The sequence below is a fragment of the Talpa occidentalis genome, unplaced genomic scaffold (assembly GCF_014898055.3).
Source record: "Talpa occidentalis isolate TD23 unplaced genomic scaffold, MPIMG_talOcc4v2.1 talOcc4.3, whole genome shotgun sequence".
Classification (NCBI taxonomy): Eukaryota; Metazoa; Chordata; class Mammalia; order Eulipotyphla; family Talpidae; genus Talpa; species Talpa occidentalis.
In genome coordinates, this window is record NW_023603184.1 from 79695249 (window position 1) to 79722759 (window position 27511).

The window sequence follows — 27511 nt, forward strand, 5'->3', positions numbered from 1 at the left end:
CTTGTAAAAAACGGAAATAATTTGATATTGACAGTGTGGGTGCTTGATGTAAGAGCCTCAAAAAACATTTTTGCATCCAGGTTTAGTAATACCCTAACAATCATAAAAATGTGAAGGGACATTTGGTAGCCTTTTATAGACTTCATTTACAAGGCAGATGCTGCTCCTTAGAAGTGTTTGCTCTGTAGCTTAATTCCATTTTTCTGTACAGTATGTACTTGTTTTGGGTAGGCTGAAAATGAAGACAAAAAAAGCTGACTTTATTTAGCAGTTTCTTTTCTTTTCTTTTTCAAGGAGAGTTAAGAAAAAAATTGATTTTAACCAATAAGACATAGTGGGCAACAGTGACAGCATCCTATGTGAGGTAATGAAGTACTCTTGATTATTTACTAATAATAATAATTAATGCTCATTAAGTGCAAACAATCTGCCAGGAACTGTGCTCACTCATTTACATATATCATTTTCACTAATCCTCAGAACAATCCTCCAATGTAGTTAATATTATTCTCATCTTGTAAAGAAAAAAGCCTTAGGTTAGAGTGTAGTAACTTGTATGTAGGCACAGACAGGTAAGCAGAGACAGGACTTGTACAAGGACCTGACTTGAGTAAGTTACAACAAGGCTATAACTGCTGCCCATGAAATGAGTATAAATTTTATGTCTAAAATTAAGAAACTTAAAAACGTAATTCATCAGATTTAAAATCTAGTGTATTTTTAAAATGTCTTACAGAGTTGAACATATCCATGTTGACAACTCCCAAATTTCAGTCTCCAGTCTTGACTGCTGCTCATTTGAATACACTTGTATATCTTGCTCTGAACTTGATGTCTCTACTCACGTGTCCAAATGATAGCTCTAACTTAATATGTTAAAATATAAACTTAAAAACTTCTCCAAGTGTTCTCCATCTCAAAGAGCACCTACATAGGCTGAAGTCTTTAATATATTTTCTAATTACTTCTTACATCCTACACTGCTACTATGCAGTGAAAACACCACCTTATTTGTCTGGATTGTTCCAGCAGCTGTCTGCATTCATTAGTTAGGCTGCATTAATATATGGATTAAAAAAATATATAATTCCTGGTGTCAGCATACTAGGCAGGTGAACAGATCAAAAGTGCTTCTCTCTTCCATGGGGTCATTCAAGGCCCCAAACCAAAGGGAGACACTGGCATCTTCAACAAGTACCTTCTACGTCAGCTCTGCCCAAACATATGTGAGGCATTTCTATAAACCAGGCCTGGCACTGGTCCACATTGCTTCTGCTTACATTAATTGGCTAAGATCCAGTCATACAACCACACCAAACTGCACTGGAGGCTGGAAAATGTGGTCCAACTGCGTTTCCAAGAGAAAAGAGAAAGAAAAGAAAATTTGGGGAATAGCTAACAGTCTCTTTCATACCTCCTCTTTCTAGAACTCTGGCTCTCAAGTGGTGATACTTGAAACTGGGGAAAATGTCTCCTTCAAAATAATTTCTGTTAAAATCAAGATTAGATGAAAAGAGGCAGTTTGTGTAAGGATCATGTCTAATTCGAGAGTAGAAATACTTTTCTGAAAAAAGCAGTCTTGGGAGATGTCACCTAAACAGTCATTTTGTGCCAAACCATTTAATAAGTGGCAATATCCATGATACCAAAGAGGTTTACTAGAATGGTATTTTCTAAAGAAGTATCTGAAGGCCTGGTTTCCTAACAGGAAACCATTTGGGAGAGGAGGTAAAAATATACACTGAATCAGAGAGCTAATTCATTAAAGGCAAACTGTCCTCTTTTTTTTGATGGGGGAGAAATGACAACAAAGTTCTAAATCAGTCTCTGTCTGGAATTCAATCAATTATTTTAATATGGTAAGCACAATTTACAGTATCTGAGTAAAGGAGAAGAACTATAGTGATTTTGATTTTGATGGTGAACAGACACAATACTGTGATGTGATAGGGATGGTATGAGCAACTTTTGTCCCTCAGAGAAAGTTAGCAGCAAAAGTGAAAAAACTGGAAAGGAGTGATTTCAATGGAGGCAGTACAGTAATGAAGATAAAATAGGATTCTGGGCAATAAATCTTTTTCTACTCTGTAAATACCCCCCTTTCAACATAAAGGCTCTTTAAAGAAATAGGAAAACAAAGCTTTCAGAAGGGGCTTGATACATTATTTATGAACTTATCAAGTGAAAAAAACACCCACTCAGACATTTTAATAAAAACTTTCAACTAATGTATCTAATTTTATTGGTATTAAAAAAAAGCCAATTATGAACTGGAAAGTTATTGTTTGTTAAACTGCTACACGGCTTTCTGCAAATAGAATGTTTACAAACCACTTGGAATCACTTTTCCAAAGTTTCAGTTTCTGAAGGTCAAATAACTATGTAACTGCTTAATAAAGAAGCAAAGAAGTACCTCTAAATATCTCCCAGCTCTGATGGGCTTATATTCTGCTCCTTAGGTGAGGTATTAGCAAAGCTTATTTATTTTCATTTCCAAGGCTTTTATTTGCTCATTCCCTTGTGGTAAAGCTGATTTCCATGATGATTCCCTTCTTAATTTTAATACCCTTTTTACTCATCATATAGACATAAGAATTTTCCATAAAATAATGAAATCCTTGCCAAGGAAATGAAGACAACTCAGAGAGTAAAGTAAACTGGCTCTTTTTTCAATTAATTGATCCACTGTCATGTGCATGTAAGATTTTTTTAAACCTAGGAAAATAAGGTTAATTAACATAAAAAAGCCTCACTCCTCTAGATGCTGAATTTTGTATTTTACCCATGCTGCCTTAAGTGCCTTGATTTCCCAGTAATGACCTAGTTCTCCTAATGAGGAACATTAACCCCTGGCTGTAGCTGTCCAGGACTTAATTGTCAACTGCGGCTGAAATAGGGGAGTTTGCCGATCAGCAGGTATGCGGTATATTAACTCATGTCATTTCAACCTCTAATAAATAAATCTGTTGCTAAGGCAACAGGAAGATCAGCTCTATCAGTATTCTCCCCTCCCAGTAACCAGCTTCCTCCCCCAACCCTCTCTTTTGGAGGAAACTGCCTTTCACACCAAGCTTAGGAAAAAAGAAGGAAATTAACTACATGTAACCATAATTAGAAGTAGCATCATTGCTCCATCTTAGAAACATATCTGAATTAATGAAAAAGGACAGCAAAGAAAGAAATGCTTTTGAGTAAGATCACGAAAATTATTTCCTTCAACAGAAGATAGGCACTGTGGGATATGCATCTGAGTAAGAACAAATATCAAACATTTTGGCTTGTGTGTTTCTGAAATTTCCCCTCTTTTTGTTTAACCAATAAATGATGTTTGCTTAAATAGTGCGGAAACAGCTAATTACTTGCATAGCCAATAAAGATGATTCAAGGGGGGGAAATTACATAATTTATAATAGTTATTGATATTCTAACTTGGAAATCTTTGGTGTGAGAGGAAAAAAAGGAGGGAAGGAAGGAGGGAGGGCAGGAAGGAAGGAGGAAGGAAGGAAGGAAGGAAGGAAGGAAGGAAGGAAGGAAGGAAGGAAGGAAGGAAGGAAGGAAGGAAGGAAGGAAGGAAGGAAGTTAGTTCTGGTCACTGAACCTTAGTGGTAACCTAGAAAAATCATAGAATCTCTTTCACTTAGGATTGTAACCAGGAGTTCAGAAAGTAATTAGTGCATTGTTTTAAAATGGCTTACATATCTGGATTACGGTTAAAAAAAACCTGCTAAAGTATTTATTATTCTGGAATTATTTTCAATAACTAAAAAATTACTTTGTTTTTAACCAGTTTGAACTTTTAACCAGTTTTTTTCCAAAACACAATTCCATTTTAACAAAGTGTTGAAGGATTTGTATTTATAACTCCTATAAAGGTATTCCATTAAAAAACAAAACAAAACATTGTGAAAGCTTTGCTGATCTCATGATCATCTCTACCTGTTATTTTCACTTCTTTCCAAGGATGAAAGTGTTCTCAATTGCATTTATTGAGCAAGTAAGAGTCAATCACCAAAAGCCACTATAATTCATTATCAACAAAAAGTATCACATTGATAGATGCTATTGAAAAAGATCTCTCCAAACAAGCATACAAACATCTATCTTGTGGCACCTAAGGATCTAAATCAAATGATACCATTTAAAACATGAAATGAGTAGGGTTAGGAAGCACTGGGGGCATCACAAAGTTTTGTTAGAAGCTTATTTGGTACAGGGCCTCCCCGGTGGCGCAGCGGTTGAGCGCTGGGTTGCGAAGCTGCCCGCGGCCTCTGCGGCGCCGGTTCGATCCCCGGCTGCTCCCCGGCCACCGGAGGAGGGTCCCACATGGCGCGCAGACCTCTCCTGCCGCCCGCTGCTCCCCTCAGCAGTGTAATTCGGTCCCTCTGCCTGCTCTGCTCCCCGCTCTGGCTCTGGTGAATTCTCTCACCCTCCCGCGCTTCTGACTGTACCCAGTGCATGTGTAAACAAAACAAGCAAACAAATAAATAAAGCATGCCTCTACTAAAATAAATAAAAAAAAAAAGAATTAAAAAAAAAAAAAAAAAAGAAGCTTATTTGGTACCCTGGATTGCACAGTGCCCTTGGTGTGTGGAAATTCAAAGTCAGGGGCATTTACATCACTGAGATTTAAATCAGGGAGGCTGTCCATGGAAGGCAGAGACTTTCAGGAGTCTCTAAAGAAATGTAATAGTAATTACCATCATGGACATCATGGAATGATAGAACATGCCACACATGAAGAGCAACAGGAGGAGTATTAGTCCTGAGAAGGGAGGAAAGAGTGGGTATCAAGAGCTGTGATAGAAGCAGCAAAGGTAAACATGGGTCTTGAGCAGTTGAAGATGACTATCATAAGCATAACATAATCAAACAGCATCTTTCACAGTAATTAGTATGTTTAAGAAATGAGTCAAGTCTAGAAAACTTTTTAAACCTGTTTAGGCAGGAAAGAGTAACAAGGCTTTAGTTTCAGATATTCTAGAGATAACAATACCAAGATAATAATGACTATAGGTAGTTCTTTGTGCTGACATATTAAAAAGCTAAAAGCAATCTAAGAGGTAATGAGAAACAGTTGAATCTGTTCTATTTTTCTGTATTCAGTGGTTTTGAAAAAGCAAGGCGCTGATGGATGCAATTTTGAAAATTATAATGAAATTTGGTAAAGACTTATCATTATTATTATTATTATTATTAATTTGGCCATAAATTTTTCCAGTAGTTATTTTCCTATGAATAAGAAATCCTAGAATAGTATCCCAGAGATTCATCTGATAGTACTGTGTTAGGAGACAAGATAAAACTATCAGATGATATAACACATACTAAGTCAGGTATTGGAATACAACTTTTCAAATATTTTAGTGAAATTCTCTAGAGAGATTTTGATTTTTAAATGTCAGAGTTCACTGAGATTCTTAAGAAGACAAACAGTGAAAAACAAAGAGCAAACAGAAAATACCTCTAGGCAAAGGAATATAACTGAAGTTAACTAATCATTGTATTGGGAGGAACTATAATCAATTAGAACCTTATAATTCATGTGAGTCTAATGGATGGATAAATACAAAACTGGATAGACAATCCCTTTCAAAGAGTAGTTACGCATTATACTCTGTCATCCTTAAATTAGCTTATTTACAATAATTAATTATAGAGCAGATATTCCTTCCATTAACTCTGAAATTAACTCTGAAAGATTTAACTATGAAAATGGACAGGGCTACTGGGAAGTGAGTATGCAGTCATTGTTTTCAGAGATCAGAACAAGATGGATTCTCACAAGTTTGAGGGAGCTTTGGTGGAGTGCGCTAAAAGGCAGATGGCCAGACCACATGACCATTTTTTCCAGAAGTACAATTCCGCGCGGACTATTTCTCCCTTAGAAAAAACAGAGTTATGTATAATACTAAAATAAAACAAAGAACATTGGTGGCCAAAAGATAGCACTTTTCTTCTTTGTTTGAATCATCCTGAGCACCTGAACACAGTCTTCCAAAAATGACCAGTAAACTTGAAAGATTTAATATAATCTACTCACCAAACTTTTCCTAAGTTATCTGAGCAATGAAAAGAAACAGGGTAACTTTACTTGGCCCTTAAAAGCTTACCAGCCAATCAGCCAACCTACAACCTTTAAGAAGGCAGATCAATTTTGTTTTCAAGGTTGTAGTTTTAAACTTCAGAGAGTCAAAGAATGAATTAAGTAAATTATTTTGCTTTCAAATAATAAGCATAACTTCCCATTTTATATCAATCATGGAATTTTAGTTCAAAATCACCAAAGTTTCTAAAACTATAGCATGCCAAATTCTTTCAATGTTATAGCACTGACATACCTAAGTACGCTTCAAATCTGTTTTATTTCTCATGACTGGACTTTTTCCTTTCCAAATTCACGCCCTTAAGTATAGTCAACATTGCATAAATTGTTTTATGATCACTTCATGGAAAATACTGCAAATATTATATAACTCATAAAAAGCCATACCATTTTAAGTGAAAAGCTCTGATAATTTCTCTACAGTTCAAGTGATGAGGTTAGAGTGTAAATTCTAACTAAAGCTATTCTAATAATGTCAAACTTCTCAACATGCCTTGAAGTCCACCACCTCATTCTTAGCCAGACTATGGTTAAGACTACCATATTAACTTCTAACTTAAGGACCATTCACAGGGACATCAAGCTCAGAACAGAATTTCTTATAGCACAGACCTTTCCCATGTAGGTTTTCTGACTCTTTAGCCCATACTGAAACAAATCCTGTTTGGACTGAAAAAGTTTTCTTATTTATATATGATGAACACTTTTTTTTAAAAAAGATTTATTATTATTATTTTTAAATTTATTTATACAAGCACTGGGTACAGTCAGAAGCGCGGGAGGGTGAGAGAATTCACCAGAGCCAGAGAGGGGAGCAGAGCAGGCAGAAGGACCGAAGTACACTGCTGAGAGGAGCAGCGGGCGGCAGGAGAGGTCTGCGTGCCATGTGGGACCCTCCTCCGGTGGCTGGGGAGCAACCGGGGATCGAACCGGCACTGCAGAGGATGCGGGCAGCTTCGCAACCCAGCGCTCAACCGCTGCGCCACCAGGGGAGGCCCATGAACACTTTTTTTTACTATCAACTGTAAACCTAGTGTTAATATGTTATATACACCCAAATGTTAGCATGGTAAAATGCAGGGCAAAATATATTAGTCTATAAGAAGTAAAAATTAGGCAATTCCAACGGTTGGTAGTAGGCATTTTTTTTCAAGACTTATTTATCTATTTATACAAAAACCAGGGTGCAGGCCATATGCACGGGAGGGTGAGAGGATACTCCAGAGACAGAGTGGGGAGCAGAACAGGCAGACGAAATACACTGCTAGGGGAGCAGCGGGTACGACAAGAGAGGTCTGCCGAGTCAAGTGGGACCCTCACTGGCCAGCCGGGATTGAACCAGAGCTGCAGAGGCGGCGGACAGCTTCACAGCACAGCGCTCAACTGCCTGTGCCACCAGGGGAGGCCCAATAGGCATATTTTTACATGTCATTTACAGATGTCATTATCAGTTCCATTTGACAGTGGTGCTCAAAGGGTCACCTGTGAATTCCTGGGGATTCAGCAGCCCCCTTTCATAAAATCTGCACGAACTACTTTCATAAAAATGCCAAGAGATAATTTGTTTTTTATCATGTTGACATGTGCCCTGAGAGTGAGAAGATATTGAAGAGTAAACCTGCTAGTCTTAGCATGATTCAATTCAATGGCACCAAACTCTTACTGGCCACTGATTCTTCACCACCTGCACTTGCAGTAAAAAGTGTGTGTGTGTGGGAGGGGGGGGATTCACTGAAGAATTTCATCCTTTATTTTTTAAAGTTTTATTTATTTATGCATACAAAAGCTGGGGTACAGGCCAGAGGTGTGTGGGGGGGGGAGTGAGAGGATTCACTAGAGACAGAGTGGTGAGCAGAACAGGCAGACTGACTGAAATACACTGTTGAGGGGAACAGCAAGTGAGTCAGGAGAGGTCTACCTCCCCATGTGGGTTGCTCCCTGGCCCAGGATCGAACTCGTGCTGCAGAGGCTTCAGGTAGCTTCATAGTGCTGCACCTTTACCACTGTGCCACCAGGGAGGCCCAAGAATTTCATCCTTTCAATACATATCTTTTAATATTCCATGTGATAAAACTGAAAATGCACATAAAGCACCTCTGCATAGTGGGTTTTGAAGTATTTACATGATTGAATTGTGAGACAAAGTAGCTAACCTTTTCATGAAATACCAATTTTGCTTAAAAGAATGACTGATAGACAAATTAGACTTAGCTAGAAAAATTAGACTGATTAATTAGACTTGGGTAAGTATTTGGCAAACACTTTCTCATAAATTAACCATGTGAACCTGTTACTTCAGAAACTGATAGTATGATGCAAAGATAAATCAAGCTTTTAGATGAAAAACAGAATTTTGGAAAAACTGTATATGTGTTATGAGTTTGACAAGTTCCAAATAATCAAAAATTTCTTTGCTATCAGTTATGATATTAACAATAAGATTTTTTTCAATATTTAGAAGCTATGCATAATTCAGTGAACTGATTTTTTTTTTAAAGAACCTTTTTTTTTAAAAAAAAAAAATTATTTATTTATACAAGCACTGGGTACAGTCAGAAGCACGGGAGGGTGAGAGAATTCACCAGAGCCAGCCAGAAGGGAGAGCAGAGCAGGCAGACTGACGAAGTACAATGCTGAGGGGAGCAGTGGGAGGCAGGAGAGGTCTGCGCGCCATGTGGGATCCTCGCCTGGTGGCTGGGGATCAAACCGGCGCTGCAGAGGCTGCGGGCAGCTTTGCAACCCAGCGCTCAAGCGCTGCGCCACTGGGGAGGCCCAGTGAACCGATATTTTCTAAGTGACCAAAATGAATTAAGTCACAAAATCTGTTAGTAGCAATTAAGAGTAAGAAGAGTCACTGAGTAGTTTCAGGCTAACCTCTGAGAATTCTTCCTTGTCAAATTCTGGTAGGGTATTAAAGAATAATACCTACAACAATATGAACTGGCGACTAAAACATACTCTTCCTTTTCTACTCCCCTCTTTGTGAGGCAGAATTTTCTTTGTAAACCTTCACCAAAACAACATATTGTCAAAGATTGAATATTTAAAGCAGATAGAAGAATCCTGGGGCCGAATCCCCAGGAATTCACAGATGACACTTTCTTCTACCTAGAAATTATAGATTTGCACACATGTAAAATAATATCATTTCTCATTTTTTTTGTTTTGAAAACTAGTTATTGGTCATAAAGTACATTACTTATGTTAACATGTTGTAGCGGCAGGATAGGCATAGGGCAGGATCTCTTTGATCGGAGCAGACGGGGTAAAGAAGGAGAGAGTCTTGGAGCCCTTCGTGGCTTTTTCAGGGTTTTATTGGGTTTCCCAGGTACAGGGCAGGCAGGGCTGCCGGGGTGCTGGGAGGCTGAAGGACTCCCAGCCCCCGGCAAGTCTTTCCTCTTTCTGGGCTCTCCGGCGTTCTCTCACGGCCTCTACTTCTCTGCTGGTTCTGCTCTTGTCTGTTCTTCTTCTGGTGTTCTCTTTTGCTCTGCTCTGGTGGTTCGTCCTCTGGCATCCCCATGATGCCACCCTTATAAGCTCAGTCTCTCACCCAGATGTACCCACCTACATATGCCCACACCCTACTCCAGGTGCCCGCCATCAGGCATGCATTCAGGACCGCAGGGATCCCTCATTAATCTTAATGGCGGAAGGGCAGAAAAGCCTGACAAACATTTACCTTCCCCTACACATGTATTTGGCTCTTTATTGTTACTTTTAGATGATATAATGTGGACTTTTTTTTAAAGATTTATTTATTTATTTATTTATTTATACAAGCACTGGGTACAGTCAGAAGCGCAGGAGGGTGAGAGAATTCACCAGAGCCAGAGCAGGGAACAAAACAGGCAAAAGGACTGAAGTACACTGCTGAGGGGAGCAGCGGGCATGGCAGGAGAGGTCTGTCGCTCCACATGGGACCCTCGTCGGTAGCCGGGGATTGAACCGGTACTGCAGAGGCTGTGGGCAGCTTCGCAGCCCAGCACTCAACCACTGCGCCACCAGGGGAGGCCAGATATAATGTGGACTTAAAAACTTTTCCTCAGTTTACATTGCAAATACAGTACATATTGAAGGTGAAATCCCAATAAACAAAAGGTCTTTTGTGTCCTCCAAATTTTGAAGAGTATGAAGGGGCCTTGAAAACAAAGAGCTTGAGAAACACAGTCTTGAGAATTTTATCTTTCAATGTCTTGTAAACTTGTTTTTTTCTATCCCTTTAGCAATGTGTCTCTTATGCCTATTAGAGTAAAGGGAACATTTACATAGGGGTTGGAACCTGGTGCAACATTACATATACATAATATTTGGAAAGAAAATAGTTAAAAAAAATACTCTTGCCAATTGCAGTCTATGCTTTACAGGTTTTTCTCTGTAAGTCATTTCTATTAACTGTGCTTTGCTATAGATGTTTATAACAAAACATTAAAGACTGGGTAGAAAGGAGAAAACAAATTACTCTGCAAAGAACCCAGCAACTCTGCTAAAATACTGTCAGTTATTTATCTACTGTCAGCAGAGGTTGCACACTATAATCCTTGACAAGCTCAGATTCAGAAAGAATGAAGAGAGGGGGCAAGCATTGCATTTAAGGGCCTGTTCTCATGCACAGACATTTTAACACAGATTTAAAGCCAGAATGTATCTTCTAGAAAATGTCACTTTTGATTTTGATACATCTCCTAGCAAGTAGGCTCTACATTTGGTTGACTTAGTACGAGATATGTTAGAGGCTAACACTATATTTTAGACCATTCATGATCCCAGCATGGAACTAACACAATGAGGTCAGCATCACTTCATTTTTAGAGTTGGCTACCGCAACTGCATGATTTCATGGGCATATTTTTTATGATAAAGAGAAGGGATTTATTTTTGTTTTGTTAGGCAAAGTAATGACAGACTCTAAGAACCCTTTTGCCCTCGCCAACGTCCATGTCTTCCCTGTGTTTCCAGAGAAGCAACAACCAATGCTTTCTCCTGTCCTGAAATACCTTCCCTCTGGAAACACACATGGTCAAGGCAAAAATGCAATAAACTGAAGAGCACCTACAGGCTACACTAAGGAAAACTCCTTTCGAGCAGGTAGGTTAAGTAGAGCATAATGCTGATGAAAACATGGGGAGCTCGAGGTTGGTGGGGGCTCAAACTAAGAGGCTCGAATAAGTAACACCACTCTAGTCCTTTCTAGTAGAAACCATGGTTTCCTTTAAGATGCGATTCGTATTGACCGGTCAATTACAGGATTTCCAGCCATGCGATCAGAGGCCCAAGTACATGTGTGCTTGTAACCGGGGATGTTTGATGAATGCTGAACTAGAATCTTAATTTTCTAATTCATATTCACCAATTAAAAATAAACTGTATTTTTATGAGCAAATTTACATAAATCAGATGATAAAGCATCTACCACTAAAGGGTAGGAGTTCAGCTCACAACATTTGCATATATTCTCCTAAAGAAAATATAGGCGTTTTAGATTTTCATTGAAGAGTCTTGCTGCGTTGGAACTCTAATGGGCTTAGAACAGTAAATTTTGAAGAAACTGATTGCTACCCCTGTAGCTAGTAAATGTCTGCCTAGACCCAGTGGCATTTGAAAAAAGTGTTTTATCATAAAATTATCCCAGCAGAGTCCATTCTGCAAGATAACATCATCATCATCATCATCAGTACTCCATGCAGGACCCAACAGCTCTGGCACAATATTGCCAGTCATTTATCTGTTGTCAGCACAGGTTACACACTGTAATCCTTGACTGCCTCGGAATTAGAATGTCTTTGATGTCCCCACAAGAGTTTTTTGCCCGAAGGCTTTACCAATGCTCGGCGGCTCAGTGTTTATTCCTCGTAATCTTCCTCTCATCTCCAGGCTAGCAGTGACAGATGGTTATGGGCACACAATAGTATTAAGAGTTTGATATTTTTTTTTATGCTGTGCTCTCTGTACAACAAATAGCTATCAGACGCGGGCCAGAGAGCTGACATGGCTCGCTTAGGTAATGGCAAACAAACAGCTCGGGTTGATGCTTTCTGTCATTTCCCCTCCTAACCCTGCTTGTTTTCATTGTATACTCTCAAAGGTAAACTATATTAACCTTATAGACTGTTATTAAAAAGATATATCTATATGAGCATAAAGTGCTTTTCTTTTCTCTTTTTCTTACTCTTTTGATTATGAAAGTAATACTGCTGACATATTGAACAAATATCGAATGTCAACATAAATTTTTAGTGTGTGATAATATCCCCCTTCATATAGCTGTGTGTCAGGCGGGAACCCGCGGATGATGCATAGCAGTAAATAACCCAAACAAAATTAGTTCTCTTGTCAGCTTCTACCTTGTATGTCCCCAGGCATCAGTAAAATTGACTGCACGCTAGATTTTCAAAATTAGCCCTAATGTTAGCTATGTGTCTGGCAACCTCCAAGTTTCCAATGTTCTACTATATTACCCGTAAGGATGAATGTGTTACTTTTATATTTTGGCATTTACTCTTGCTGATGCGGCTTTTTTCCCTCTTCTCCAAATTAAAAATAATTTAGCTTTAACAATAAGAATGTGCACAAACATAATGTTGCATCTCTTTAAGCAACTAACTTTAGGCAATTAAATTAAATTAAAGCAAAAATATACAAAGGAAGAGAGGGAATTATTCAACTTAATATTGCTAATTTTATTAACATAGCTCTGTCTTATTTTGTGCAAAGTACTAGATAACATGGTTCTCACTCTTCCCCCATAACAGTATGCTGTTTTGTAATAGGAGTGTACAAAATTATTTAATTCAGCATTTTTAAGATAACCCACAACCAAACTTTTAAGAACTGATTTTCTTGCAATACATATTTCTTCAGAAACCAGCAAAGACTGGCAGAACAGAAGGGATAAATGATGACATCTATTTTACCTTGAAACAGGTTATCTCATCTAGAGCCGCTGCATTTTAAAATAACATAAAAGAATACCAAACACCATCTCATTCGAAGAAAAAAAAAAGTTACTCCCTTAGAAAGGCTATGCTGGAAATCTGAACTTGAAAAGATAAATCCAAAAAACACATTCCATATCAACTCCAGTCACTAAATTTTATGTTCATACATTTAGAGTCAAAGATGAAAATCCCTTTAGATACCAGATGCTGCAGATCAACTGGGAGAGCTTCTGGAGTTTTAATGTGCTGGAAGTCAAATCCTCGGCAAAGGTGCTTTGCCTGGTCGGTGTGCCGTACTTACTACTTCACCTGTAAACAGTGGCTTTCAGAAAATCAGACCTAATGATCAGCCCAGCATCTTTGCAATAAAAAGACTATAATCTGTGGGAAAGTGAACTCTAATCAGGCCACATGCAGATTAAACTAACTGGGAGGAATAAAAACTAGATTTAAATGTTCATGCCTAATACCGTAAGATTATCAGAACATTTTACCTCCTTAAATCCTAATTTATAGGAGCCAGAGTTAAGTTTGTAAGTTTATATTTGGTGCGATTACATCCTGCCATTGATTTTCCTCTGTCCTGAAAAGATTCTGCCAGAGAGCATTTTGCTTAGCACAACGTAGACACATTTAAGAAAAAGGAGACAGTTTCAGATGCATTGATATATGTTATGACAAATGAAATAACATTGACCCAGCTGAAACTGGTCAATTTATTAAATACTGGAAACTGGTTTTGTTTTCATTGTAGTACTGTTTTAGCAATGCACACATGTGAAATCGTTTTATAAGAGTATATATAAAAATATGGATTCCTTCTCTTACACTTTGAAACTTCTTGAATAACATTTGATTACCTAGAATTGCCTAGTTACTACTGTTAATTGTGTAGAACAATGCAAATAATTATCTGTAACTTAAATTTAATCAAGTACACATCCTTTCATAGAAAAATATTGTGCAATACCCCTGTGGCACCATAGTAGTGGTCCTACCATATTAAGATGATGATCTTTTTCTAAAGCTACAGACACAACAAATTACTGTCCATTGTATATATTTTCATAATATATATTTTCTCTTACCAGTTCTACAATATATTAAATTGGCATGTCTTAAACTTACCACCTGTGAGGCCAGACAAGGTGCAGTGGTCTTTGCTGATCATCAGCTCCACCCAAAACATCACGGGGATTAACAGCCAAATTTAGCTTATTTTCCCCACGATGAGAGCTTGAATGATCTGCCGAGTTGCATACTTTCAAGTCTGACTTCTGCATTAATGAGCTACCCAGGTTTTCTTGCAGTGCAGCATTGCAAGGTCCAGATTGTAAGACAGAATTCTTTAAAACATCCTCAGAACTTCTCTGCTCTTGTTGGAAAGGAAGAGCCATGGATCGAGGCGCACCACCATTTCCTTTGAGGCTGAGCATCTTCTGCAAATGGGCTGTTTTGTGCTGGGGCATGAATCTGTCACGGAAAGGAAATGCAATATACTTTCATGAAAATTATATTTAAAATTTGTCCTTTATCCTTCCATGAGGACATGATGATATAGAAAATGGAAAAAAAAATAAAGACCTAACAAAAAATCTAGAAAAAGTAAAAAGTAGTAGCCATCAAGAGAAGGTTCAAAAGTTTGAAACAGATCGGACTGTCTTTGGATGGTTTCCAAAGAGTTTCTGTAGCTATAAAATGTGTGCTGCATATACCATAAAAAAAAAAAAAAACTCTTCCCACTCATCTTCCTGTAGCTCCACTTTGCATTTTCTAGTTACCACTAGGCCCATTGCTAATTATCAAGTCACACTTGTCATTAAGCTACAAAAATGCTTGAAACTTCCTTTCTTAACACTGGCCAGTTCTGTTCACATGATGGCTCTGTATTTCTGGGCACCTGTACCCACTTTTTTTTTCTTGAAGTATATTTTTATATTTTCTCACTGCCATTTCTCCCTGCTTTTCCCATAATGCTTCATCATATAGGGTTCAATATCTGTTTCTTATTAGCAGAAGTATCTAAATAAGACGAAGTAAAGGAGCTCACCATTTGCTAGGGAACAAACCAGTAGTGCTTAGAACAGACAGAGGGGGACCTGTGAGCAACCAGCTAACCTGTGGTGGGACACAGGATATAAAGAATGGACATTCCAACTTTTATAACTGAGAAGTCGAGATGAACTCTGATTTGGGGATGAGCAAAAGTTTAAAGGGGGTTTTGGCTGAAGGAGTTTTAAAAAGCAGAGAGGGGGTAGTTGTGGACTAAGGACACAGTGTCATCAAAAGAAAGGGTGTGAAAGAGCATGAACTCTTCTGGGAATAACGTGCAAGCTGAAGAGGCTCGGCCAAGTCCTGGGCCAGAGCTCTAGAGAGGTCGACAGGGACAGACACCTAGCGCTCTCTTAGAGTTCCTGTGGCCCATTTAGAGATTCGGCTTCTTCCCTAAATTATTTATTGAGTGAAAAAGAGAAATGGAAAGTACATGCATTTAAGAGGTAGTTTAGGAGGAAGGGCTATGGAAGAAGAGGAGCAATTGGGAACATTTGGAAGAGTGGAAAGAGAATCTGAGACAGTAATTTGACATGACTGAAATGAATTAAGAGCCCCAAAAGGACTTGTAAAAGAGAACCAAGAGCCCTTAAAAATGTGTAAAATAGAACGTCAAACACTGCAGAGGTGGTAAAGCACCAGAAACAACCAGAAGCTTTTGACCTAGTTATACAAAAGATGATTGGTTCCCCCAAGGGCCGTTTCTGTAGAGGGGTGGAGGCAGAAACTAGACATCAGGTTAGGGTGCAGGCATGAAAGAGAGGGAGACAGAGGCAGAGAGTAGAGAGAAGAGTAGGCAAAGCAAGACCAAATTCTTTTTAATGGGGTACATGTTCACAGAGTATTCACTTGAGTGTTGCCTTGGGGACACTTGATAGAGAAGGGACCAGGATCCAGAAGAAACAAGAGTGTCAATATGTGATAATAGAAGGCTTCTTAGTTAGAAGCAAAGCAGGGCCTTAAACAAGAGAATATACTGAGCTCTCTTACAAAGCTGAGGTAAGAAGATGAAAATGAAGTCGAAGAAAACAGTTTTAGGTGGCAAGTGTGGAATCTAAGGTGAATCACAAAAGCGTTAGGTCAGGGAGGTGGAGACTGAGTTTAAAAAGTGGGCTGAGAGATCGGAAGAGTCACTGTGGAGAGTGGCAGAGGCTGTTCATTGAGGCTGAAGGCAAGAGCTGATGAGCAGCACTTGGTTGCTGAGAAGCTTCCAGAGAGTGGGAGACAAAGCCTGGCTATAAATGTGTGTACATTCCAAAATCAAAGGGTTATTGGGGGACTTCTGTGCTTGCTTCATAAAGCCCTTTGAGAAAAATCCCTGAATGGATAAGACCCTGTTTGCAAGCAATAAGATTGTGTATAGAAAGATAAAACATGAAGGATGGGGCTGATTCCCTTGTTGTGCTCCAGTATAAATAATAAATTAATTATCAACAGGGGACTGTGGTGATGGTGCACGGGTGCATTGGTGAGGGAAATTCTATGGGGACTACACCTGGGGGCGAGAGGGGGAAGTAAACATTGTTTAAAAATGAACAATGAGGTAAAAAATAAATTTTAAATAAGAAAAAAAAAGAGGGCCTCCTGGGTGGCACAGTGGTTGAGCGCTGGGCTGCGAAGCTGCCCACAGCCTCTGCAGCGCCGGTTCAATCCCCGGCCACCAGTGAGGGTCCCACATCACGCGGCGGACCTCTCCTGCGGGCCCACTACTCCCCTCAGCAGTGTCTTCCATCTGTCTGCCTGTTCTGCTCCCCACTCTGGCTCTGGTGAATTCTCTCATCCTCCCGTGCTGCTGACTGTACCCTGTGCTTGTATAAATAAATAAATAAATCTTTAAAATAAAAAAAAAAAAAAAGAAAAGAACAGAAAAGAAAATGTAAAGAAATTTGGGCATACACAGATTATAATTTCAGATCTGACAGATCCAAACTTATTAAGGGAACTAACCAACTTTCTTCCTGAAAGAAATTTAAACACTGAGGAGGTAGATTCTAAGGAAATAACAAAGTTCTCATTGGTCCACAGAAAAGATGGGAAAAAATAACAATGACAGTATCTTCAACCTCTCCTAAATAATCAGAACAAATGGTTAAGAGAAGGGACATCTGTATATATCCAGAAAACAACAATAAAGAAAGTGAAGGAACCTATCTGTTTATGTCAAATAAAGAAATCAGGCACTCTTAAAAAGGATTCTAACAGAATTACAAACTTAGTGCACGAAGGAGTCACAGTAATAATAATAAAAAATCAATGGGCATTGAAACAACATATCTTCATTTTAGAAAATAGTATCATGACCCATCTTACTCATAAAATCCATTTATGTTGTTCAGCATGTGAGCAAAACTGCAAATTAAAAGAGATGGGAGATTGGCTACAGGGTTGTAAACAATGGGAATTGGTAACTGACAAGGAATTTAGCTGTGGGCAAGGTGCTAGGCCTGCATTTACTCGACATGTTTCTTAGATGGGCTCAAGGAAGAACAGAATCCCATGTTAAGAGAGGTTGTGGATGACTGACTTGACAGTGGTGGAGAAGGACAGTAAAGGTCTCAGGATATAAATATGGACAGTCACCCAAAATTCATTTTATAAAAGTTATGAAATTAAAAAAAATTAAAATCAACCTTGAACGCAAAGTTAGGACACATGGAAAACACTATTTAGATGTTTCTGAGTTTGACAAGTGAGTAGGTGCTGATTTGATCACACAGACTGATGCCACTTTGTTAGAATTGTGTTGTTTGGGGAAGGAAGATACCAGTCTGTGGGAATAGAAGACTGTGTGAATGCTGATTTCATCTGGGGCACCTGATCATTGTATATGTTTGAAAATTATGATTTTTCAAAATAATAATAATTTTCAAAATAATAACAATTAAGGCAATAGAAGAACTGATTGGTGAGGACAGATTAAAGGAGCTCAATATGAATAGTCTGGTTAAGTGACAACTAGAGGGGTACATAATAGGAGTCTCGATGGAAAGAGAATAATTATTTAGCCTGGTACGAGGGGGTAGAGCTGAGAGTAGTGAGATGAAATTAAGAATAGGAAAATTTAAGCTGAATTTCAAGAAAAACTCCCGGGCGGTATAATTTATTAGCTAATAGAATAAATTCCCTATGGAAATGTGATATCTAGGGAGGTATACTTTATAATAGAACTGGACAAAATACCAATGAAAATGTATATAGGTAATAATTCAGGACTTGAAAGATGATGGTTACATACTACACTTGCCTTGTTCACAATATATTTTTTTCTTTAATAGTTCATATATGGTGATTGCTACACAGAGTGTTCAAGCAATTAGCTAAATCTAAAAGGAAATGCATCCTTTCGGTAAGAGAAGTTAAAATCACCTTAGTTTTCACATACTCTGCAGCAGTAAGCAAAAATAATTTTGTATGACTTTGTTTCACAAGAGATGGTCATATGTATTAATACTTCTAAAAAGCAAAACCAAACATAACAAAACAATCTTCATCTACCATCCCACACAGAGTCTATTCTGATTCTCTGTGCCATGAAACTCATATTTTCATAGACATGTTTAATATAAACAATCTATTGCCATAATACAAATCAAAAACTTTATTCTAGCTTTTCTAAATGTAGCTCTATGGTCAATTACTTCACATCAATACCAAGATCAAATAGGCATAATACTAACAAGCAGTTTGCTTAATAATAGTCACCACACTAATTAACCCATCCAGAACATTCTTAATCAGACGTTATTTGTAATGTACAGTTAAGAGAGGCTTGGCAATAAGCCGTTCTATGCTAAAAAAGAAAATAATACCTTACTGATGGGGAGAAACTGGCTTTTCTATAGAACTGGACAGAATGTTTGCGCTGTCCTGGCGTTAACTCAATGCAATGACTATGCAAATAGGCACATGTCTGAACACTTCCTTTCTCTCTCCCAGCTCCAACTCTGGTGGAGGTGCTAATGAGAAGAGAAAAGGTCCTGAGGTAAGGAGTGAAAAAAAGAAAAGAAAGAGTCAGAAGAAAAACAGTGAGCTGCCTTTTAGAGCATATGCCAGGTTTGCCATTTAATAATTCCCCAACTTTTTAAAAGAAATGCTGCTGCCCACCTTGCTCATAGAATGTCTTTCTCTGTTTCCAAATCTCATAGAAGCTCTATTAGAACCTGATTTTACTATTTAGAAGTATTCTGATTACTGTAATTATTTCCAATCTGTTATTAGCCTTGGGACCTCACCCCCAACTTTTCTTCAATCAATAGCCAGTCTGTGAAATGGAATCAGAGCACTCCCGTGCCCCTCTCTCCTTTCACATGCCCTTTCTTCCTCCCCACCTATGTTCCCCAACATGGTTCCAGAGGCACTGACACAAAACCCCAGTACGATATGTTGGGCGATGCTTAAAGACACAGTTGGAATAAGTATATTCTAAACTTAAATTTAATTACTTCTTCCACCACCACCCACACTCCAACACACAAGCCCAGAGCTGGACTGCAGGAATGACCAAACACCTTATTTAGGAAATGACTGAATTTGAGAGTTTTAAGTGATGTTTGTAAAGATTGATCATAAGTGAGGGAATGCTTGAGGCATGTAAGTTCATTTTTGCTGAAGTATGAGAAGCTACAGTATGTTTAGTGCATTAACAGAGGTAGTCAAGAGGAAAGAGGGAATATAGCAAGTTACAACTATATGTTACAACTAATGTAAGAAACTGACCTGCATGTGGGGGCAGGCAAGGAGACAGCAACATGGCAGAGCTTAGTCCACCTCCATATAACTCAGGTTTGAGGGAGAGAACAGGACAGTCATTGTGCTGTATCCCCTATGTTCACAAGGTGTGTTCTGTGCAGTACTACTTCCATGGACACCTGCAGGTGTTGCCCTAAAGAAGGTTTTGTAAGAAAACAATTTTGGCAAATGCTCAGTTAAGCAAAATTAGACATTTCACTATAGAACTTTCCCAAAGCACATGTTCGTGTGTACTATAAAAAACAAACATGTTCATTCATTCCTTTGTTCATTCAATAAAGTTATTGAGAACCTATTATGTGATAAAGATACTATACTTATTGTTTCTCAAACTTTACTTAGTGGGATAAGAATCTCTCACCTCCCCTCCACCCAAGAAGGGACTGAAGAATTAATATTCAACAAAGGATACTCTGGGAAACATGACTTGAGAGTTAGAGTCTGAAACCCAAGCCAAAGGCCACCCATTACTAGAAAAAAGGAAGTCTGAAAGAAATCAGTAGAACCAGGGAAAAGAAAAGACAGAAGACAATATGGCTCAAGGCAAATAAGGAAAAAATATCATTTGATTTTATCACAGCAATTTCTGTGGATTCCTGGATAAAAACTACAATAAGAATTGAAGAGAAAAGAAATAGGAATCAAAGATAAATAACTTTTCCAAGACCAACTGGAAAGATACATCCTTGCAGTTCAGTGATCTAAAATCTTGGGTGATTTATAACAAAAACTATTCATTGTTTCCAAACAATGTGTTGGAAATTAATTACAAAATTAACATTTTTAGAATTTAGCCACATAAGCAAATATCAGAGATAATTAAAAAATCATGTTAGCCCACATGTGTCCAATGCATCACTTATATGGTAAGCAGATTTATATAGACCTATAAAGTATAACAGAATCTTGATCCAGCATTTTCAAGTGTACACACAACCCCCTTATACCTCTTGCCCTGTTATCTTCACTAAATAAAGGAATCACAAGCAAGGAAACGCATCATAATTAAAACTAGATGTTTGGAGACCACAACATTAAACAAAAAGACAGACTCGTGGTGGTAGTTTGTTACAGGATAGCTGCTCTTCTTTACTGGAGATGGCTAAGGGCTAATATTCATAAAATAGATTGCACGTGTTTATCTAAGAAGGCTTTCAGTAACAAACTCCCAGCAGAACATTGTTTGAACAGACTCAGCTCACAGGTGAGTCCATCAAAATTCACAAGCATGTCATACAAATGCTTCGGGTAACAGCCACCCAAGAGCCATTGTGTAAGGTCATGCCATTGAGATGTTCAGTGTTTAGAACCTGAACCAAATTTTGCCCCCTATGGCGCAAACTTTCAAAGTGTACACAAGCTATTGACACCCAGTGGTGGTGAATTATCTAAGATTCTTTTATTATTCTTTTTAAAATTTAAAAAAAATTAAGCATGATTGTTTTACATTCTCGTTAGTGTTTTGACAATAGAGGATCTCCCCCCTTAGGTGTGGTGAATACTTCAGCATGACCATCACTAAAACACCCACAGTCCTCCATCATCATCCACTGTGTTCTCCCCTTCTCAGCTCCACCCCCTCCAGATGCCTGGTCTACTGCCAGCTTTCAAGGGTTGGTTTTAATGCCTTTAGTAAGGTTCTTGTATTGGGCCTCCCCAGTGGTGCAGCGGTTGAGCCCTGGGCTGCAAGGCTGCCCCTGGCCTCTGCAGTGCCGGTTCAATCCCCGGCCGCTGGCGAGGGTCCCACAGAGCACGCAGACCTCTCCTGCTGTGCCCACTGCTCCCCTCAGCAGTGTGTTTCGTCAGTCTGCCTGCTCTGCTCTCCACTCTGGCTCTGGTGAATTCTCTCACCCTCCCACGCTTCTGACTGTACCCAGTGCTTGTGTAAATAAATACATAAATCTTTAAAAAAAAAAAAAAGATTCTTGTACTAATTTCTAATTACCCAGGTCTTGTCCCCCCACACTTGTCCCCCTAAAAACACCATGATTCAGGTTCTGCTCCCTGCTGATGGTCTTGATGGAAACTAATCTTAAATTTTCATAACACATTATCATCTTCCATTATCCATGCCTTATACCCTCAAAAGGAGAAACATTTAAATTCATAATTATGGCATAATTTTAGGTGTCCCGGTAGGCTATGAGAAGCATTCTTATGTACAGATAGGTGGGGAGAAATCTCTCTAAAGCACTTTAAGTAACTCTACTCAAGCAACAGACATGTTAAAGGGAAGAATCCAGGCTGCACTGGAACAAAGGATTGTACCGGCACTTCCTCTATTTGTAAATTTTTCAAATCACTTAATTTCTCAGAACCTCAGCTTCCTAATCAATAAAATGGGATATTTGTTTTTGGGAATTTCCTGAGAGGATTAAAAGAGAGACAACTTGTGTTGGTCATGACATGTAAATAGAAGAGTTGAGTAAATCTGAGGAAACTTCTCATTCCCTTGCTCGTTCCTATAACATCCTTATTCACAGAGTCACTTCTAAGGCCATTTTGGGTAACAGCATTTCCTACTTAGTCAGTGAATGAGTCACTGTGTTGAATCAGCCAACAAATATTCATTCAACAAATATTTAAACTCCTATGTGCAAGAGGTTATGTTTGCATTTACAAAGCTTTTTGTATGTAGTGACATTTCACACTTTTTTACTTACTGGTCCTTAGTACCTGAAATTTAAGTTATTACCTTTAAACTAAGCTGTGTTTATTGATTCCATTACTAAAATGACCTGCCTTTCTAATTTAAACGTAGCAATTTGCTCATTCTTTGTTTCATTAATAAGTCAGTAGCAAAGTTTCAAAAGCTTCTATGTATTTACCTCACTTAATTTAATGATAGTATATGAAAATAGAAAAGTTCTCCACTGTGGTTCTGAAGTAATTCTTTCAAGCAACAGGAAGTAGGTGTTTCACTTGCACATAGCCTCAGCAACCTGTTTTGTAAGGATTTTGCTATAAGTAAATGTTCTCACTATTCTGGGAATCCCATATCTTCTACGGTATTAATAAAGCATTGAAGGAAACTCTAAAAATTATCTCTAATCATATGTTCTAGCCACGATTTTTTTAAAATTCATTATTTGGAGGTCAAAAGCAGGATCACTTTCTTTTTTCCAAACAAAAATAAGAATTCCCTAGGGCAGTGTTTTCAACTGGAGAGTCTCCTTAAGAGTAAGACATTTTATTCATGCTAAGGACTTAACTATGTTCCCTCAAAATTTAAATGTGAAAGCCCTAATCTGATATGACTAAGTCTGGAGACAGGGTTTCTAGGAGCTAACCAGGGTTAAATGCGATCATAAAGACTAGGCCCTTTTCCAAAAGGACCACCAATTTGTAAATTACAAGGAGAAGAGATCATTCTTCTTTCCTTTCCTCTCCCTCATGCCCCTACTACCACATTTGTGGACACTGCCAGAAGGCAGCCATCTGCAGCCAGGAAGAGTCCTCCTCTGAACAGACTACGCTGACAGCGTGACCTTGTACTTCCAGTCTGCAGATTGTGAGAAAATAAAATTCTACTGTTTAAACTACCCAGTCTATGGTATTTTGTTATGGTAGCCCAGGATGACTAATAAAACTGGATGCTGTTGAAAAAAAAGGGAAGGGTCAATATCTTGATGGATGAAATTTCCTGAACAGAGTATCAGGGAAATAATGGAGTAAAAGTTAACTGAATTTATGTTGACAGACAATGAGAAAAGGATAATATTATAAGATTATGAGACGTGACTATCAAATCTGATGGGAGGATTTGGGGGAGGAAAATGAAAAAATGTTTGTAAATTTTATTCTGAAGCAAAAATGTTACTTTTTAAAATAAGAATAAAAAATAAAGAAAAGAACTTTTTCTTAAAATTTGGTTGTATATAAAACCACTTAATCTCTTTAAGCCTAGGTGTTCTCATTTGGTCATTGAGAAGGAAGCCAAGACATCTCATGAAAATACAAGAAAGAATCAAACATCTAATCCAATTCACTGAACATATTACAGTTATTTTTATTATTTTTAAGGGGCAGAATGGCATGTGGTTTTCAAGAGGGCTCGAGACATATTGTCTGTTTTTAAACTCGGGACTGCCACTTACCAACTGACCTGGGGAAAGAGTCTTTTCTACATGTACAAGTAACTTCATCTGTAAAATGGTCAAAACAATAATAGCACTTTACAGAATTATGCTATCCAGGTTGCTTGGCATATGGCGTTCAGTAACTGCTATTATTTTTTATGATGGATAATAAAGGTGAGGATGATATTGTTATGTTTTCATTACTTTTACAGGGATACTCAGATTTCTAAAAACTCATCCATGATGATTCCATGGCTTTTTCATAGGTAAGCCTACTTTATAAACCAGAGACCCATGATATTTTTAAGATGTATTTTTCTTGTTATGCTTACAAGTTACACTCTGGCCATCCATTTAAGACAGGCATTTTAATGTGTTACCTTATTTTCATTTGTATACCAATCAAAGATTTGTATTCATGCCTTGAGGCACATTAATTACAAAAAGGTCTAATAAATCAAACAAATATATTCCTCCCGTTCTATTATTTGTTTCGTATGATACTTTTTCCCTACCTTTCACTTTTATTTGTCTTTCTTTTTGTTCCTTTATATTTCTAACAGAGAGGTCCCATCTTTTCCCTTAAAACTGCATAAGCCAGGAAAGTAAAACCAGGAAATTTAAAACATCAGTTTCCAGGTCTCTGAAGCATGAACAGATGGGCATCAAAAATCCAGTTCTTTTTTTTTTTTTCCTTTTTCATTTGCCTACCCACAACCTGAATAAATCAAAATTACCAGCAAACCCAACTTCCAGAACAGTCCTCTTTCTTTTGCTCCCACATTAAATGCCACAGCACTAAGTACTGATTTACTTCAAGTTCTGATTCTATTGCCATCTAATTTTTAAGCCACAGAAACTGACTTTATTCTAAATTAATATTAAAAGATATATTCAATACTTTTGTTGGTTTTGCTTTTGAAATAAAACCTTTCAGTATACAAACACATCCACTTACTTCAGGTTTTCTATATTTTCCATTATTTCTAAGTTTGGAAAAGCGAGAATAAAAATATAATAGATGGGTAAACTGTGGGCTATTCCTAGACTATAATCAAAGTTTGAAGGTAAACAAAGACTTTTAAATATTCAGTAAAAAAAATAGAGACAAATAACATTCATGCTAAATGGTGATTCAACAAAAAGTGGAGTACCTACCATGTGCCCGGCAAATAGACAAATAGCCCTGATGGAAAATACAATTGTGTAAGGGCTCTGATTGGAAAGATATAGCTGTTAAGGTTATGAGAACCCTGCCATGGAGAGTGGAATAGCGCTAGAGAAGGCAGAAGGCACCTTTTCAGCTGAGACTTCCATGATGATCAAAGTTAGCCAACTGCGGGACTGACAGGTGTGCTGCCTTGAGAGCAACAGCATGTCCCAGGGCCTAAGGAGAGGACGTGATCCAGGGGTTAAAAGCAAAATGTGGTCAGAGCATTGAGTGGGCATGTGTTGAGTGAAGGGAAGGTGGTGAGACAAAAGATGAGGTCTGAGATATAAGCAGGGAGGAGGCCATTCTGCCCCTAATAATATAAATCAAGCAGTTTGTAGCCATCTGAAAAATTTACAGTCAGGTTGGGTTTAAATAAACACTCAGGTGGTAGCATGAGTGGATTGGGGAAAACATCAAAGAAAAAAATGGCAATTTTTAACCTTCCCTCTGCTTTTTTTTTGGTTTGTTTTCTGTTTTTGTTTTTACATTTTAAAAGGACAGTTTTATTAGGAAAAAGAGAACGAAAATGAGAAGCACCTGCACAGTCACAGGCAGCAGGAGAGCTCTTGCTCTGTTTTTTCAATGCACACTAAAATAATGTATAGAAATTTTTAAAAGGCATGTACTCTCAAAGTTTAAGAGAAAAATTGAGAAAGATGACAAGTGTAAAGAAATGTCTACTGAATTTTAGGAGATAGAAAGCAGCTGAATGAGTGGTGTTTGAACAGTGAGGAGAAAGAATTTGTCCATAGTGCAGGTGACTTTGCTTGTATGTGTGATACTAGCCAAGAAGCAGCAGCCCAATGGCTCTAGAGAAACCCCAAAAGGCTCAGGGGGTGAACACACCACATACCTCTGGAGGTGAAATTGCAAACAAAACTAAAAACAGAACTGGTAGTTATTCTATATAAAGTGAACTCAAACCCTTGGATAATCTCCCCAAGCCCATGCAGCTAGGCAACTACCTCCTCTCACCCTAGCTCCCACCTCAACAGCAGAAGTGGTGTTTCTTCATTGGATGGGGCTGAAGTATAGAGCAGACATGGTTGAAAGTAAAGGTGAAGTATAGAGCAGACATGGTTGAAAGTAAAGGTGAAGGAAATTAAGTGGACTCATGGCCATTTATTTGGATGAAGCCTCTCTAATGCCTTTTCCCCATTTGATTCATAGGCAGCTGGAGACTCCCCTTCCAGGAGATTCAAGGAGCCTTTCTCTGGAAAGGAAGTGGACTGACCTAGTGACACATACAATAGGGCATGCTACAACAAAGCAACTGAACCTCTGTTTGCTCCTACTATGAGAAAAGTCACTGGTCAACAAGCCTAATTATAATGATCTTTCAGGGCTCTCTCTCAAATATGAATGGCTAGTCAGGGACTAAGATATTTAAGGAAAATGTTTAACATGGGATAAACATGACAAAGCAAACAAGCAGAAAAATAGGAACTTGGAATCAAATGAGACAATCAGACAGTAAAAGAAATCTTTCGAAAAACATCCTATGATAGCCACAGTGATAAAATGAGATTTGGTTCCATGGTGTTAATAAAAAAAATATAATAATAATAATAATAAGAAGAGTATTTTCAATTGAAATTATATACCATAATATAACTGAAAAAAATCAAGAGAATTACCTTTAGAAGACAAATTTGAGAAAAAACAAAGTCAAAGGAAAACAAAAATGAGGAGAAAAGGAGAAGACAGAAAACTAGGTCAAGCTCAGGTTCAGTAAAAGGACTGAAAAGAATTGAAGAAAATAAATATTGAGAAAATCATGGGGGAGAAAATGAAGGAAGAAATATATGAAAATTCTTTGTACCAAAAGCACTGAGTGCCCAGCATAAGACAAGGAATCAATAGGTAATATCGCTATCTTAAAAAAAAAAAAATTAAGATATAGCATAAGAAACAAAAATTTAGTCAGGGGAGCAGCATTCAGAAATGGGTAAAACAGAGATTTTAACTTTGTATTACAACCTTATTTTTGGTACTCCTGACCTTTTAAAACAAGTATATGTATTACCTTGAGAATTCATGATTTTCATAACTTCTAGGCCAAAACTCTTTCAATATTGCCTGTAATTTTTTCCCCCTAATTTTTCCTTTTGGAACTCCTTTTACTTCTATTAGTTGAACTCTTTTAAAATTCTGAATGTCACCTTCCTATTTTCAGTCTCTTTTCCATTTTGCCGCATTTGTTTATTTCTTAAGCTCTAGCTTCTAGGTCACTAATTCTCTCTATAGCCCTGTCAAATACTTAACTTATCTTTTGAGTAAATTTTAATAAATATTTAAAAATTCTACTTAGTCCTTTAAAAATATTAAATTTAATAGCATATTTTTCATTTTTCATGTTTTCAAATAATTTTTATGCTAT

General features: G+C 37.9%; 1 protein-coding gene across 10 annotated transcripts in view; it reads right to left on the reverse strand.

Annotated features, from left to right (window-relative positions):
• The window catches only part of GTDC1 (glycosyltransferase like domain containing 1), a 352060-nt gene that overhangs the window by 53100 nt on the left and 271449 nt on the right, over positions 1–27511 (reverse strand). For 9 of the 10 annotated variants that reach the window (XM_054699706.1, XM_054699707.1, XM_054699705.1 and 6 more), the window contains one exon: positions 14167–14511. The exons of the other annotated variant lie outside the window; for it this stretch is intronic. In XM_054699706.1, coding sequence (XP_054555681.1) covers positions 14167–14511 — 345 coding nt within the window. The remainder of the gene's footprint in view (positions 1–14166; positions 14512–27511) is intronic. 10 annotated transcript variants of the gene reach the window in all.